General features: G+C 34.2%; 1 protein-coding gene across 1 annotated transcript in view; it reads left to right on the forward strand.

Annotated features, from left to right (window-relative positions):
* The first annotated feature begins 4,375 nt into the window (after positions 1–4,375).
* Positions 4,376–16,359, forward strand: part of Galntl6 (polypeptide N-acetylgalactosaminyltransferase like 6) — an 852,377-nt gene continuing 840,393 nt past the window's right edge. The window contains exons 1-2 of the mRNA XM_008847131.1: positions 4,376–4,412; positions 11,057–11,165. Coding sequence (XP_008845353.1) covers positions 11,156–11,165 — 10 coding nt within the window. The 5' untranslated portion in view covers positions 4,376–4,412; positions 11,057–11,155. The remainder of the gene's footprint in view (positions 4,413–11,056; positions 11,166–16,359) is intronic.

Below are 16,359 nucleotides of genomic sequence, written 5' to 3' on the forward strand. Positions count from 1 at the left end.
TTCACATCTCTGCCATTTTTAGATGCTCTTCAATTACTATGCAAATACATCCTTATAGTGGCTCAATGAATTGAAAATATTTCAAAACAAAATGCATTTAAATATTTTGTTTATTATTTTTATGTGTATGAGTGTATTGCGTACATGTGTGTAAGTATACCCCTGTCGTGCAATGCTCACAGAGGTCAGAAGAGAACATTGAATTCCCTTTAACTGGAGTTATGGATGGTTGTTAGCCATCTTGTGGGGCCTGGGAATCAAACCCATGTCCTCTGCAAGAGTAGCCAATGCCCTGCTCTTAACCTCTAAGCCATCTCTCCAACTTCACGTAGTGAATTTAATACATCTTACCTTGCAAATTCAGCCTGTGGCTGGGGCAAATCATCTAACACGAAATCTACTTTATAATAAAGTTTGAGTATCTCCTGTAATTCCTTGAGTACTGTATTACAAAGGAAAAATTGCAAACTCAATAATCAAGAACTGCCACTATCAATATGAAATATTTTCTCATTGATACTTTTTAAGACATCAAGTACAATAAAGTAGAATAAGTTGCATTGCTTTGTAGTTGGTGCCTGTAACATAAAAATGATACATACTAAGCAGATCTTTATTAGTTTGTTATAAAACCAAACACAGACAAATCTTTTTCAGCATTTATTAATATGCTATTCAATACCATATCCAAGTCCTATACAATAGAGTATTTTAAATTTAGTTCTAATTAAAAAAAACTTTTAAACAGCAAGCTATAATGATAATAATCATAATTGCTTCTGGTAAGTAAATTATTTTCAGAGTGCAGAGTAGATACCAGGAAAACACAGTGACCTATTGTCTTTCATGTCTACAATTTGTTGAACAAGAAACTCTAAATTAAGAGCTTAGAAAATATTTTTGCTGGTATTTGAAATAATTAGCTGCGAAAGTCACGGTCCAAGACCTTGTTAGGATTTGGATTTTTAAGTGCTTTTTCTTATGCTTGTCATGACATGACATTTTATCATTTGGTATTTAAGGAAGTCTAGATCATTCCCCTCCCTGGATCTCTGTTGTAAATTATGAAAAATTACCTTACCTGATATGCAATATATTGACCCTTCTGCTCGAAAAATGCCTGCCTGACAAATAAGAACAGGTCTCTATGAAGTAAAATAGTCTGTGCATTTTTTATAAGTAAAGTTTTCATGTGGGAGAATATTACTTCTCATTCCATCAGTACATGGAATTCTCCACTAGTTTCTTTTTTCTTTCTAGTTTTATAAAAAATAAATTAGCTGTACCTCAAACTCTATCTTTCCACAATTCTTAAAATATGAAAGACTTCACTGAAAGCAATATCGTATAGGTAACTTGTTTGTTTTTATTATCACATTTATAAAATTTAAGAAACTTCAATTGCTGTATCATTCTGTTTTCATCACTGGTAAATTCCAAGTACCAACAACAATGCCAAACACATGACAGGGGATTAATTAACATTAGTTGAGTTAATGTCCCCTTCTATTTGACTATGATATCTCTGAGAACTACATTTTGTCTGACTACCAATTATATCTCTTATACCATAGCAGGCATTTGGTAAATACACATTTAGCTGGTAAGTTGAATGGTAGGCTTACAAAATTATACCAGTAGTAAGATATTACTAGTGGAAGACATGAGCATACATCTGTAATTATAACAGTTGGGTGATTAAGGCAGGAAGATTGTGAGTGAGAGGTGACCTTGAGCTACAGAGTCAGACCCTGTTTAAAATATATACGTTTATATACATATATTTATAAATATAGAAACATTTGTAGATGTATATGCATCATATATGTATATACATATTTTTCCATATTGATACTAAAAGTTTGCATGATATAATGGCTGACTCACTAATGAACCATTTTTTGTGTTAGGCTGTTGTTGTGGGTTCTCCTCAGGCCAGCTGTGAAGACCCTAACCTTGATCGGGTCCCCTGCCAATTAGGGGGGCAAGACGTGCGGAGTCACAACACACAGACTCAGGGAGTAAGGTAGAAGCAAGCACTAGGAGAGGTGCTGCAGGCTCCTTTAATGCAGGAGGGGGCAGGCATTATATTTCCCTTTTCTCCGCCCCTAAGTCCTTTTAGTCAGCGTATCGTTTTCTGATTGGTCCGGGGCACGCAGTCTGTCAGCAGTCACTGGGCTTGTGAGCGGGATACGGAGGCATGGGCTCCTTTTGGCGGCTATTTGGGACCAAGAAGTGAAGTGAATTCTTGCTGAATCCCAGGGTTCTGAGTCCGTGCCATCTTTGGAGACCTCTTGCTACAGGCTGTGAAACTCCTGGAAATAAAATTAAAAAGTTTGTTGAATTTTGTTCATTTACAATGTGGTTCTTTTCTTACTCTTTTACTAAATTTCCAAATGGCTGAATGTGCTTACATCATTAATTCAGATATTACAACAGATAAGTCAGAGTAATATATTTATGAATATTTCAAACATGAAATTTGTATGTTTCTTTTGTATTCACAGTTTCTTTCAGTCAAAAGTTCAGTATCACTACAAAAACCACTTAAAATTCTCACAAAGGCTCATGGAATAAGAGCACTGGCTACTCTTGCAGAGGACCTAGACTTTGTTCACAGCTCCTACATGGCATCTAACAACCATTCCTACCTCCAGTTCCAGGACACCCACTGCCATTACTGGCCTCCATGGGCATTACATGACATAGCTGCACTTACATACATGCAAGTAAATCACTCATATGTACGAAAATAAATAATAAATAAATAAGTAAATAAGTAAACACGTTTAAATTCTCACAAAACTGAAAGCAGAAAAGACTCACTGGAGACAGTATTGAGATCTCATCTACACTTTGCAAATGTTTGCTTTAATGCTAGTGATAATATTAGCATTCATAACAAGGTCAATCAAAGACAAAGCCATTTAAAGTGAAATTTTAGATAGGAAAGCTAATAATGCCCATGTTCATAGGTAATCATTTCTTTTTAAAAATATTTTATTATTTTTATTTTATGTGTGTTAGTGTATTGCCTGCATGTAGGTAAGTGTACCCATGTAGTGCAATGCTTGCAGAGGACAGAAGAAGCTGTCGGATCCCTTGGAACTGGGGTTATGGAAAGTTTTAGTTGCCATGTGGGTGTGGGGATCCAAATCCCGGTCTTCTGCAAGAAAAACCCTGAGCCATCTCTTAACCGCTGAGCCAACTCTCCAGGCCCTGTAATGATTTCTTAAATGTAAACTATCTTTATAACTTCAGATACTATTCTGAGTCTAGTACTCTTATACTATTCATTTTAATATACATATAAAACACTTTGACGATGTGTTGGTCCAAACTACAGACACTTGTTTTGCTTCTTTTTCATAGTCTCACATGCCATGGCAAAAGACCATTCCTTTTTCTTTCTAATTTTCCTTTTGTCTTTCTGTGTTGTATATTTTCCCTTTAGATGTAGTACAGTGAGTTCAGATTAAAAAGGAAATAGAATCACAGTTTATGATACTATTGACTCTGGAGAATATCTGAGGATGCTATATTTTTCCTTGACAAATTGATAGGGTGGAATTCTAGAGGCACCACAAGATGTCCTTCTGAAGAAAAATTCAGGGGGTCATGAAATCCGGGCTTAATCCCAAGAAAATCGCAAGTGTGTGGATCCACCATCAAGAGGGGGACAGGTGATACTTGAAGGTTAATATAATATGCTTTTTTTTTAAACATGATCTTTCATTGTTTTTACATTTCCACAATTATGTCTTTCTTTTCCATGCTAATTGTTCTTTCTTCTTTTCTTTCTTTTTCTTTTTCTTTATCTTTCTCCTTAGGAATCAGAAAGGAAACAACATGAAGTTGGAGAAAATACTCAGCATAATTACCATCTTTCTAAGATGTTGATCACATCAATATTCTCCAAGGTATGCAGGGCATGGCAATTGGATGGGATGGCTTTCCAGCCATCAATGTGTTTCTACTGCAATAAATTAAAGTAAAAGTTATAGTAGTTTTAAGAGTCAGTAACACAACTATCTTATATTATATGCTTAGATGAAAATAAAGTGTGTCCGCTGGATTAAGACTACTGCTGAGCCCTTACTACTCCTAAAATAGGGAGGGTAGTACTAGGCACTTTGAATATCTTCCTTTTAACCAACAAATCCAATTTAAATAGTATTGTTGACAGAAGAATATTTTGCTACCAGTCTCTCTAGTTACTCATCATAGCAGTATCTTCTGTTACCAAGCAACTCATTCTGGTCATGTCAATAAACTTAGAAAGTGGCAATTTAGAATACATAGAACACTAAATAATATATATATATATATATATGTATTTTTTTCTCTTCCAGATACCTATCTAATTATGAAGACATTGGAAATTTTTCACAGTTACGCCAAGACATCTTCAAGTGAGGGTGACCTTTTTGCCTATGCAACAATGTGTTTAACGTTCCTCATGACCAGAGAGGAGAAAAAAATTCTCATTTAAAAATTCATTTTAGGATCATTGGAGCGGAAGAGAATCAATCTCAGAGCTCCCAAACTGTATTTTCCTTGTATTGCTTGGACACTGAAAATAAAATGCTGATATTATTAAAATGAGTGTATTAGAAGCTTTTTCTATAAATCAATCCTATAGGTTAATATGTAAATAAAGGTTAACATTTATATGATAACATTTCATAGACTATCAATTGTGTGATCTGTGTAACAGCCTGCCATTAACAGAAACAAACTCACTAAGAATTATCAAGACACTAAGGGGTTTGGACTTTAATCTCAAAATCAAACCAGGGCTATTCACACACATTATTTCTCAGAACTCAGTATCTTGAACTTTTTATTCATGAACAATTTTCCTTTTTTCTTTGTTGCAGTGTCTGTAACTATCCTAGATAATTGTAATGATCTCTCCCTATACCTTTCAGAAGAAATCATTCTGTGTTCTAAATATTTTAGATACTATAAAGGATAATTTTAGAAGATCTTGGTCAGCTCAGTGCAGTTTGTCCCAGGATGAAGAGAACACTGTCCAATTCTGAGGGAAATGGAATGAAGGGTCATGAGTAAGACAGTGGAACCAATCTGGCTAGAGGTTTCAGATTAGCAACTGCGGGCTTGATAATGTCCTGATGGCATGACAGGGCACAATACGCTCTACAAACACTGCAGTTACTTGAAAATTACAAATAAATATTTTATACAACAACCCATATTTTCAGCTTCCATTGAGAAACTTTGTGATCTAAAACTATGAACTTCATTCTTCAGTACAGGCCTTTGCCTGATAGGTTTTGACCCTGTTGCAGGTGCCAATTTATAAAGTCAAGAGGGTAGATTTCAGGAATCCACAACAGCTCAAAGCTTATTTTATTCTGTCAGTATCTTGGAATTATAATACCAAATCTGAAAATTTATGCAGAATTTAAAGAGCAAGATGGTTTTATCTTCTAAAAATGATTTTATGCCTGGTATCAACTGATCAATATGGTCTGTGGGAGTACAAAGATACAGAAACTACTCCGTGGATCATTCTAGAAGGACTGCATATCCTTCAAGTCTCTTCCAATTCAGGAAGGAAAAGGATTTTAGAACAACAACAAAAATAACTTTGTATATCATTTTATGCTTTTTTCTTTTCCTGTTCCACATTCTACATGGACCCTCTGTTGCTCGGTATAGCGTCCAACATCATATGTGTGAATTTGTTTCTTTGTGTCACATTGCTTCCTAAATTTTTTCTAAATGATTTTACAAAGTAAAGTTTAAATAATGGGAAAATAAAAACCACTATTTTTTTTGTTTTATTAATTATAAGCAGATATATTTGATTCAAATTCTAGTTTGCCTTTTGTTACATTATATTTAAGACCTTATAAAAGAATAAACTTAAACTGTCTGAATTTTCATTCAACAACAAATGCTTATAGGTTATGATTATATAAGAATAAATTTTGGTTATATACATTTACCCATTTATTACATTATTTTCCATTAGTGTCCAATTGTCTTAAACAGATTCCATGTGTACAAGAAACTGAATGAAACTCAACATAAGACTTCATACCTATTATTATATTTAATTAACATCTATATTAATACACTTTGTCCCACAAAATTTTTGAATTGTGAAATCTAAATTATTGTTGTTGCAATTTTTAAAATGTTTTGAGTCATTGAAATTATTCAAATATTTATTAAAAGATCAGTGTCCATATAAAATACTTGACATTAGTACATTGTTTTTTGTTAAGCCAATCACTTCTATGTGCTTTCTCTGATTTACTTCTTAAAATACCTTGAGATGTGAATAAAGTAGCTAATTTTATTAGACTAATTTCACATGAAGTTTCTGAAGACTGACAGAAGGTATAGTTTTCTTGTCTGTCGTTAGAGACCCCAGTTTCTACCCTCTACCTCTGGATCTAGCATCCTTCCACTAGATCATATTTTCTTTCACAGAACATACAGTGGTACATTGCTGATTGTGAGAATAATAACCCATTTATTGACTGACAAAACCTGAGATTGCTTTTAAAACACAGGCGATGTTTTTTTCCCAGGACAAGCACATCTTTCCAGTGTAACACTTTATTTAGATGTTATAAATAAGGCTGCTCTAAAGGAAGGGACAAGGATAGAGCTCTTTTTATTCACCACCTGTTTCACACTGTAGCTCTTGGGAGCTGTTTTAATATTCATTACAAAATTAGAAACACTGCTAAGGTAGCTCCCAAGTTCATTAGTCCCTAGAAGCGTACATCCCGCTAATGTGTCAGATAACAAGCACCACCTTGTTGATCTTGTTGTCTCTGGTAATACGATGCCTATGCGTAATGGTTTACCCCTAGAAACTTCCTCTTGACCCATTCAGAGGTCCACTATAATTTTATAGATCCTAGGATCCAGTTATAACTATTGGTTATTAATTAATGTATTTTGTTTCCCCTCTCCTTGGTATTTTTTCAAATTAATTATTTGTAGCATTGTAACAATGAAAAAAATGTCCACAAGGTAAAAATCAAAAGGGTGCTTAAATAAGTGACTGACCTACTGATGGGTCTGAAACAAATATTTTATGAAGGTAAATATTCTTTATAGTCATCTTACAATGTTGTAGATAATGAATCTGCACTTCTATGATCATATTGAGGACACAAGGTATCAAAAGGCAGGAGAGAAGCAAAGGGACTTGAGCACTGGAAATTGCTGCAGTAAAAGCAAAGGTCAGGATATTAATGGAGCATTTACTGTGAGGTTGTGCTTCCAGTACCAAAATAATTCTATATAAATGCACTGGGACTGATTTAGGAATGCCTTTTATGCACATTTGTGGCAGGTGAAAAAAATACCAGCACACCTATTGTTCACATGTATCATCAGCCCCATTAGTGCTTCTATTATAGCACGATATCATTCTTAGCTTTATTTACTCTGTGTGTGCATGTGTGTGTGGGGGGTAATGTGTTTGTGTGTGGTGTATGATACTATTCTTGGTAAGACATGAAAATATGCCTACTGACCCCAGATGGGAAACTGACAAGAGACCAAAGTAACAATGAGAACAAAGTACAAACAGATGAACCAATAAGCTTATTGGGGTTACTCACAGGAATATAGATGATTTAATGACAGCTGTATCAGCTACCCCAGGTTGTATAACAAATCATTTTACACCTGGAGCCCTGGAGTACTGTGCAAGACTTGCAGACAGCTCCACAGGTTGATGAAGAGTCTGCTGTCTTCACCAGTCCTTACTGTTTATAACCTTGTGGAGGGAGGGATCTTGTGCATCTAGTCAGTTTCCTGGACTTCTTGAGACTTTTGAGTTTTTATGGCCTGAATCTTAAGGAAGCTCCCTTTAGACATTGAGGTTTAATGAGTTCTCCTCCAGTATGAAATGATTCAAGTCAGAGGCGATGTCTTACATTTGTATCTTCCTACTTCAGCTTCCCTAATGCTGAGTCTGCAAGCAGGTACCAACATACCCAGCCACAGTTAGTTCTTTTTATATATTCATTACTAGTTTATCTCAATATCTGAGAAAGTCCAAGTCTTTCCAATGTGCTAAACAAAAGGCCAAGAAGGGGCATTTTTGTCTTTTTGCTTTTGGGTTTTAGTGGTTTTGTTTTTGCTTTTACAGGAAGCCTCTTTTTGGAAGCACCCTCATTCCTCCATTACAATCAAGACCAGAGAGCTTTTGGCTTGCTGCCGCCTTGGCTATCTTCATTTAGTGCTGTATCTCCTTATCTTCTGCTGTTTGTTTTTTCTTTTTTTTTCTGGTTTCTATTTCTTTGTAGTGTTGCTTGGATTTTCATTTTCTAAACTCTTTAATAATCATTTTTCCCTATTATTAGATTATTATTTTTCAAAAGCCTTTTCCTAGTATCTAAACTTTCTATTATTCCTTTTTCTGAGGAAGAGATTTTCGTAAATCTTCGAGGTGATTAAATTTTGGCTTTGTTAAAAGTTTTCTGTGTTTGAAAATGCTTTTGCTATGCCCAAGTTTATGATAACTTTTGTTTAGATTTGGCCTTTCTATTATTGGTTAAAACTTTCTTAGAAGTCTGGCAATACTTTTCTGCCCACCCATAGCAATGAAAACAATGGTATCAAGTGTAAGCTGTGGAGAAGGGCTTATTGGTGAGGGGATCGCCTGTATAGTTACTGGGTGCATAATAAAATCCATTGCCACATCTGCTCCCTGTGACTTTAATTCTCCATACAGAAATCTCTCTATATTTGTCCCAGCGATGCTTGCTTTGAGCCGGCCCCATACTGGAATCTTGTGAGGAAAGACAAGCTGGTTAGTAATGTTTGGAATATATACTGACATGAGACTTAAATTTTCAGTACAACATGCCATCTTTATATTTAACTGTTTGAGTAAGCACAAACAGCTAAGCAAAGACTTCTGTCATTCTAACTCCCATCATCCATGGGTAGGGAGTACAGTGCACAGCCTCAAAAATCCCCTTGGTTCAGCAGAGAGGGATACCAAGGTAGTTCAACTGCCTGTTATAAAAACAATTCAATTTCTTTTTCCACTTTTAACCTAAACCACAGTTATATCTGTTGCCTCCAGTTCTTGACTGTTTCTAAAATTCAGTGTCATAAAATTCACAGGATGCCTTGCAGCACCTCTTAGCTACTTAGGGAAAGTTCATGTCAGCTGTTTGTTTTCCTGATGAATCAGGCTCTTTCTTGTCATTTGATTTGTGGAGAAAATAAAGATCAACTTGGTGTTCAATGTTTCTGAATTAACAGTTACAAAGAGTTCATTATCTTAAACATACCAAGACAAGGGAAACAGGGCATGCTGGGTAACCAGAGAGCACTGCTGGTTCACAAGCATACTTCCAGATATCACATAGAATCCATCAGTCTGAAAAACATATTCATAAATTAGCACTATCTGTAACAGTATATTTTTTTTAATATTGCTCAGTATTTTTCGCTGTAAATATATGAATAAGACAAAATTCAGAATGTATATTTTAAGTGTAGATATTTATAACTTCTAGCTGGATTTGATAAAAAATTTCTGATTTAAAAATCACACACATCAATTATAAAAACTAATGTGGTTTTAACTAATTGCTCTCAATCCTGACACATATCCATTTCATTTAGTCTCTATTTTACTTTTCATTTTATTTTTCCATATACATTCTTTTCACTTTGTTTAAAACTTTGTCCTTATTATTCTTAATAGGTTATATATACTCACTATTTACTTCTGTTTCTCTCTTCTTTTCTGAGTTTTTATTATAATGACCAAAACATTTGAAATATGTAAATTAGTCACCTAAATAGGAAAACCCTTTCAGTGACTGAAATTATCTTGTTATTTTTAAGCATTATATTCAATTTCTATCCTTTTAAAAGTGTATCATTTTGTAAGTTAAAGGGTAAATTGATGGTAAATAATTTTTCATACGTATCAGTGCTGTGCTGTCCACACTAAGAAATACTATATTTTATTTGACGAGGAAAGGGTCTTGGAAAGGAAGTACTTTATTGTATGTATTCCTCATTCAAACTACTGGCTTTCTCTGCTGTATAAAATGTTCTTCCTTCTGCACTCTACCACTTAGATAAACAAAAAGCATGTGAAAAAGAAACATTTATTTTAACTTATTTGATTGCTAAGATTGTAAAAATAAATTTCATTCAAAGTAAGTTCTGTTTCTTGTTGCCAAAGTGAACATCACTTATGAAAAGTTAGGAGCTCTAGTAAGGTTAACAAAGAAAACTTTCAAGTTGACATCACAGTACATTCTGTTCAAGAAAAATGTAACATGTGATGTAACTACATTGTTGACTGACTGGGCTGCCATTTCAGCCCTTAGTGTAAACGTGCCCTGTACTTCAAAAGAAATAGGAATGGAATTCACTACTTTGGATGTTATCAAGGCCACAATCTCCTCGGTCTGTAAGGAGTGGATCCAAACCTTGGCTTTGTCATGGTGACTTAATTAAAATTATAGTTCTCTCAGCTTCATTTTAGTTCACAGGGAAATAGGTATTTGTTACCTAAGATTATTATAAAATCTAACAAGATCTATCCACAAAGCACTTATTAGTGTATCTGGCTTATAACGACCATCCAATGAACAGTTGTTAATAATATTAAAAAGCCATTCAAACACATTTGACCAAAATGAATGAAACTGTAAATCACAAAACAAAATTTATTCAATTTAACAGCAAGATCAGTAGCATTACCAATATTTGCACTTTAAGCAAATGAAAACAACTGAGTATCTATACTTACGGGAGGGGATGTACTGAACTAATCATGTCTCTAGATCATATGAAATAAGAGGTGGCAGAAGTTGCAGGAGGGCATGCCTTCATTTTAAAGATTAAGAAAGGGGGATTAAAATGTTTGTTTTATCAATCACTTGCAATAGCTTTCTTCCCCCATACTTACAGGAATTGTTTATTTAACAAAATATTCTTTGATAGCATGTTATGCATCCTGTTGTGTTTACCAACCATGCAAAGGAAATACCTCCTTTTTATGCTCGAATGCTTTCCTTTTCCACAGACGTTTCCACTGGGCCTGGGAGATGGGCAGTTCTATGCATGGACAGATGGCTTGAGAAGAAAGGACTGGCATGACTATGAGAGCATTCAGAAAGAGGCTATGCGCTCAGGTATGGAGTCAGTGTGAGATACACTGATGCTTTACTCCCTACAGCATCTCAATTGGCACCAGGAAGATCTTGTTTAGAATTTCCTCTTCGCATAACAAATATGCCTGTCTTATGGGGCATTAGAGATCAGCACTGGACAGAAACAAATGACTTCAAATCTCACAAAGAAAACCAATATTGAATGGACTGTACTTGGCTATAGAAGAGATCCTTAAAATTTTACAAGTCTATATAACCTTGTCTACTCAAGTCTTTTAAAATCATTTTGTGAATCATATGGGGCTCAATAGGATAGAATCCAGGAAATATGTATACTGAACAAGTTTCAGTCATCAGCTAAGCTGAAGTATATCTAACTGGCAGTGAAAAGCTCCCGGGGAGTACAAGTTTGGGACATTTTAAGGGGTTACACCATAAATTGCAGCAACTGGGTACATGAAGTTAATGATACTTGGATAAAAGTTAAATGAGAACAAGTATATATTAACTTCTGTAGAAATCTTGTTGGTGATATAGTTGGAAGGAAGAAGTTATAAGAAAGAATAAGTCCTTCTAGAAACATTGAAATATTGAGTTCTTGAAAGCTAAAATTCTGAATCAGTATCAGTAATGTGAAGTCCCACAGAAGGGACATGATAGATGATAGATAGATGATAGATAGATGATAGATAGAAGATAGATAGATGATAGGTAGATAGATAGATAGATATGTAGACAAGGTATTTAGAGATAGGTGATAGATAGATTATGATAGATGATATATAGATGTTAGATAGATAGATGATAGATAGATGATGATAGAGGAGAGATGATAGATAATAGATAGATAATAGATAGATAGATAGATAGATAGATAGATAGACGATAGAGAGGAGAGATGATAGATGATAGATAGATGGCAGATAGATAATGATAGATAGATAGGTGATAGATAGATAGATAGATAGATAGATAGATAGATAGATAGATAGATAGGCAAATAAATAGATACATGGATAATAGATAGATAAAGTCACAGAAATATGGCAACTACTGTTTGGAAAGGGATTTGAAAAGCACCGAGGTACTACCTCAGAGTCAAGTCAGAAACATAGCTAAGACTGCCCTGTTTGAGATCCTCATGGTCAACCATCCACACAACCATCTCCTCAGTATAACTGCATCAAGACAGTTACATAGTCCTGACATTGCACAGGGCTTTTCTATGTATGTCAGAGAGAAGTGACCTGATTATAGAATTTTTCACTCTTTTCTCTCATTGTTTATTTTTAATTAACCCAAATCTCTATTAAAATAATCTTTCCCAAAGATGTTCCCTGTTTCGAAAGAATCAACACTTTGGGTTTCAGCATCTTTCCACCTTGAACATAAGACAATGAAAAATCATTAAAATATGTTCCTTACCCCCAGGTTCACCTTTTAATCCTCTTATCTCTTATGTCTACCAGCTTGGTTGACTCTGCATTAATCTGGCCATCTGTTCTTTATGGCTTCATGATGGTGAAGGTTTTTGGAGATGTTTACTTAAATTTGACAACTGTAGCTGCAACAAACAGATAATAATAAAATAATCAAAAAATATTGAATTGATGTTTAACACTTAGTACATTACTGAACTTCATAACAAAGATGGTAGATGTTATTTGACTAAAATTATATAAAATCCTAAGTATTTAAGAACTTATTAACTTTTTGAACATCGTTTAGTTAGTAATTTGTAAATCTGGATAAGATTGAAGTAGGTATACATCCAGATAGGAAACAATAGTATTTGAAAAATATGAAGCATTTACAGAGACATAATCAGGTTTAAAACCTTTTCCATAGTGAGTTATGTATCAAATTTATTTCTATTTTTGATTTTCTACTCTGTTGAAATTCCCTAAGGATTAAAGACATATCTAAAATAATTGGTCAATTATTTGACCATCAGCTAGTAAACCTGCTGGATAAACAGATTTTTTAAATTTCTCATCTTTCCATGGGTCAAGAGGAAATAGATATACAAAATAAACTGATATTTTAACATTTTTAATAGAATTATTTCTTCAATTCTAAAATCTTGGCAAATTTTAAAACATTTATATGAGTCACTGGAAGATATATAGATACAAATGAAAGGACCTTAAAACATTCAAACACACACCAGTATAGGGTCAGAATAAAATAAACATTCCTATACAGCATATCTAAGCAAAGTGTGCCATTGTGTCTTCTCTAAAACTTAAAATTTATGTTTACTCTCTATTTTTCTACATAGTTCTTACAATATATGTATTTATTGTTTTGGTTTTTCTTGGGTTTGAACTACATTTAAAAATGTAATCACAACCAATGATTTTCTTCTTGCATTCATAAATATTTTCAAGATTCATCTATGCACATAATGTTAGTTCATTTGTACTGTTCTTTAATTTTTTATAGCATTCTACTCTCTTCAAAAATTTGAGTGTTTTCCAGGTTTAGTTGTCATGCATAATCCTACAATAAGCATTTTTGTGCATGCATTTTCAAAAACAATAGCTTCTGGGGGCACATATCAAATAGTAGATTTGTTTGTCTAAAGAATGTACATCTCAACTTTACTTGGCCTTAATACACTGTTCTCTAAAAATTTTACACAATTATCACTTCATGGATTTAATTCCCTTTGCTATAAGTCCTTGTAAACCCTTGATAGTGTGTATTTTACCCAATATGATGGTTATTAAATGATACGTAATCACTTCAATTTGCATATTAGTTGTCATAATATTCACAAGCTATTTTTCCTCTCCTTTCTGATAAAATTTCTGTTCATTTCTTGTCCCTGTTTTACTTTCTCTTAGTAATCTTCAGTGTTCTTTGTTTGTTTTGAATGGTATACATAGGTGGTTACATGTAGAATAAAATCTTATATCACATTTTTCACATGTAAAAATCATCATTTTATGTATATATGTTAGAAAATAATTCTAATTTTGATTTGGTTGAATTTTAAAATTCCCACTCTTGCTCTGACTCTCCCTCACTTCTTTCAATGATGTATCATCATCCCATCATCCCTCCTTAAATGATTAGATTGGATTTAAATTTCATATAATCATACATAGAATATGGCAATGATATAAAATGAAATATTGAACATAGGAATAAATTAGAGTATTTGTTAAATTACACAATACATCTTTTACCATGTTTATTTATTATCATTCAGAATAGTTTGTAACTCGATTCTAAGAGATTTGTCAGTGTTAATCTTAGGAAACTAATTTCTTCCTAGATTTCTCTACCCTTTTTAAGATTTCATACATGAGTACAACATAGTTACATATTTCATCCCTTCCTCCTCCCCCTCCAACTATTCCCTTTGCCCGACACTTTCTCTTTTATTAATTACTCTTCTATTATATCTATTGTTCTATGTGTATGCAAATACACTAACATACATGCATTTTTATATACAGAGCTTAATATGTTCATTTAGTGTTGCTCATATGTACATGTGTTTACCGCCTACCACTTGGGATTGGATAATCTATCAAGGAGTTCAACCGCAGAGAAAACTGACTATCCCTCCCTTGGCAACCGTTGATTGCCTCCAATTATTCATCTAGGGGCGGGGCCTTGAGGAATTTCCCCCATCCACAGTGGTATGTCAATGAGTGTGGTCATAATGGAGGTCCTGCTTAGGTATGGTTGAGATTTCATACCTACAGCTATGTCCTATCACTCTCAGAATCTTCTGGACCCCCTCCTCCATGATTTTCTGAGCCTTAAGTATAGGGGTTGCATTGAGGATGTATTGCTTGTGACTGGGAACCCCATGGTTACTAATTCTCATATTGACCAGTTATGGATTTCTATTTGTTGCATTTGTTACAAAAAGGAGCTTCTTTGTTTATGACTGAGAGTTCATTTATTTGTGGTTATAAAATATACTGGGGCCACAGGGAGACCCTGTCTCAAAAAGACCAAAGTATATATTTATATATGTTTAAGATATAGTTAGAAGCTATGTCGATTTAGGAAAATGCTAGTAGTAGTTTCTCTATGATCTCACCAGCCAAGGTGTACTCTGCTAAGTTTGCAATACCATGCATGAGTTCCCTTTATTGAGTGGACCTTAACTCCAATGAGATAGTTGTTGATTACCCGTAAGATGTAAGTGCCACTATTACAGTATTGGGGCTACCTTGCTAGATTGGTTATTGTTATGGTTCACAGGCTTAATGGTTATGTAAGACTATTGTTTAGGCATTTAAAAAAAAACTTGGAGGACATTCCAACTTACACCTGATATATAGAATTTAGGGAGTATTACAGACTTAGCAAAGTGGTGTAAGCCTTTAATCCCAGCACTCTGCCATCAGAGGCAGGCAGATTTCTGTGAGATCAACATCAACCTGCTCTACATAAGGAGTTCCAAGCTATGTAGAGCTACAGAGACACTGTCACATACACACAAAAAAGAAGTATTCCAAATAGCCTATTAAAATGATTCACTTGTAAATTTTTTAGGGCTTTCAGGGTAGGATTTCATAATATTTACAAGCAATGGCAAGGATTTTTTAAAACATTTTCTTTTTTTCTAACCATTTTTTTGCCTCTTCAAGACATGCTTTACAGTCTATTGTTGAGTAGTGGGTAATAGTGGCTACTCTTGACTTCATATGATACTTACAATAATAAATCAAATAATCTTTTTAAAGACTGAATCAATATCATTTGTCTAATCTCTCTAATGTGTTCACACTATATCATGTTTACTAATATGATACAATTACTCTTTAATGAATATGCTTTTCTGATTTGATTAACTGAGTATATGAATTTTAGTTTATTTTCATATATTTTATTGGTTGTAGCCGAGCATGGTGGCACACGCCATTAATCCCAGCACTTGGAGAGTACAGGTAGGTGGATCTCTGATTTGGAAGGCACCCTGGTTTACATAGGGAGTTCCAGGTCAGCTAGGGCTACAAGGAGACCCTGTCTCAAAGAACCAAATAAATAAACAAGCAAATAAATAAACAATAAGTACATAATAACATAAAAAATAAAATTACGCTGGGTGTGGTGGCGCATGCCTTTAATCCCACCACTCAGGAGTCAGAGGCAGGCGGATCTCTATGAGTTCAAGGCAAGCCTGGTCTACAAAGTGAGTTCCAGGACAGCTGGGACTACAGGGAGACCCTGTCTCAGAAAGACCAAA

This window comes from Nannospalax galili, unplaced genomic scaffold, assembly GCF_000622305.1.
Source record: "Nannospalax galili isolate Female #2095 unplaced genomic scaffold, S.galili_v1.0 scaffold461, whole genome shotgun sequence".
In the NCBI taxonomy this organism is placed as follows: Eukaryota; Metazoa; Chordata; class Mammalia; order Rodentia; family Spalacidae; genus Nannospalax; species Nannospalax galili.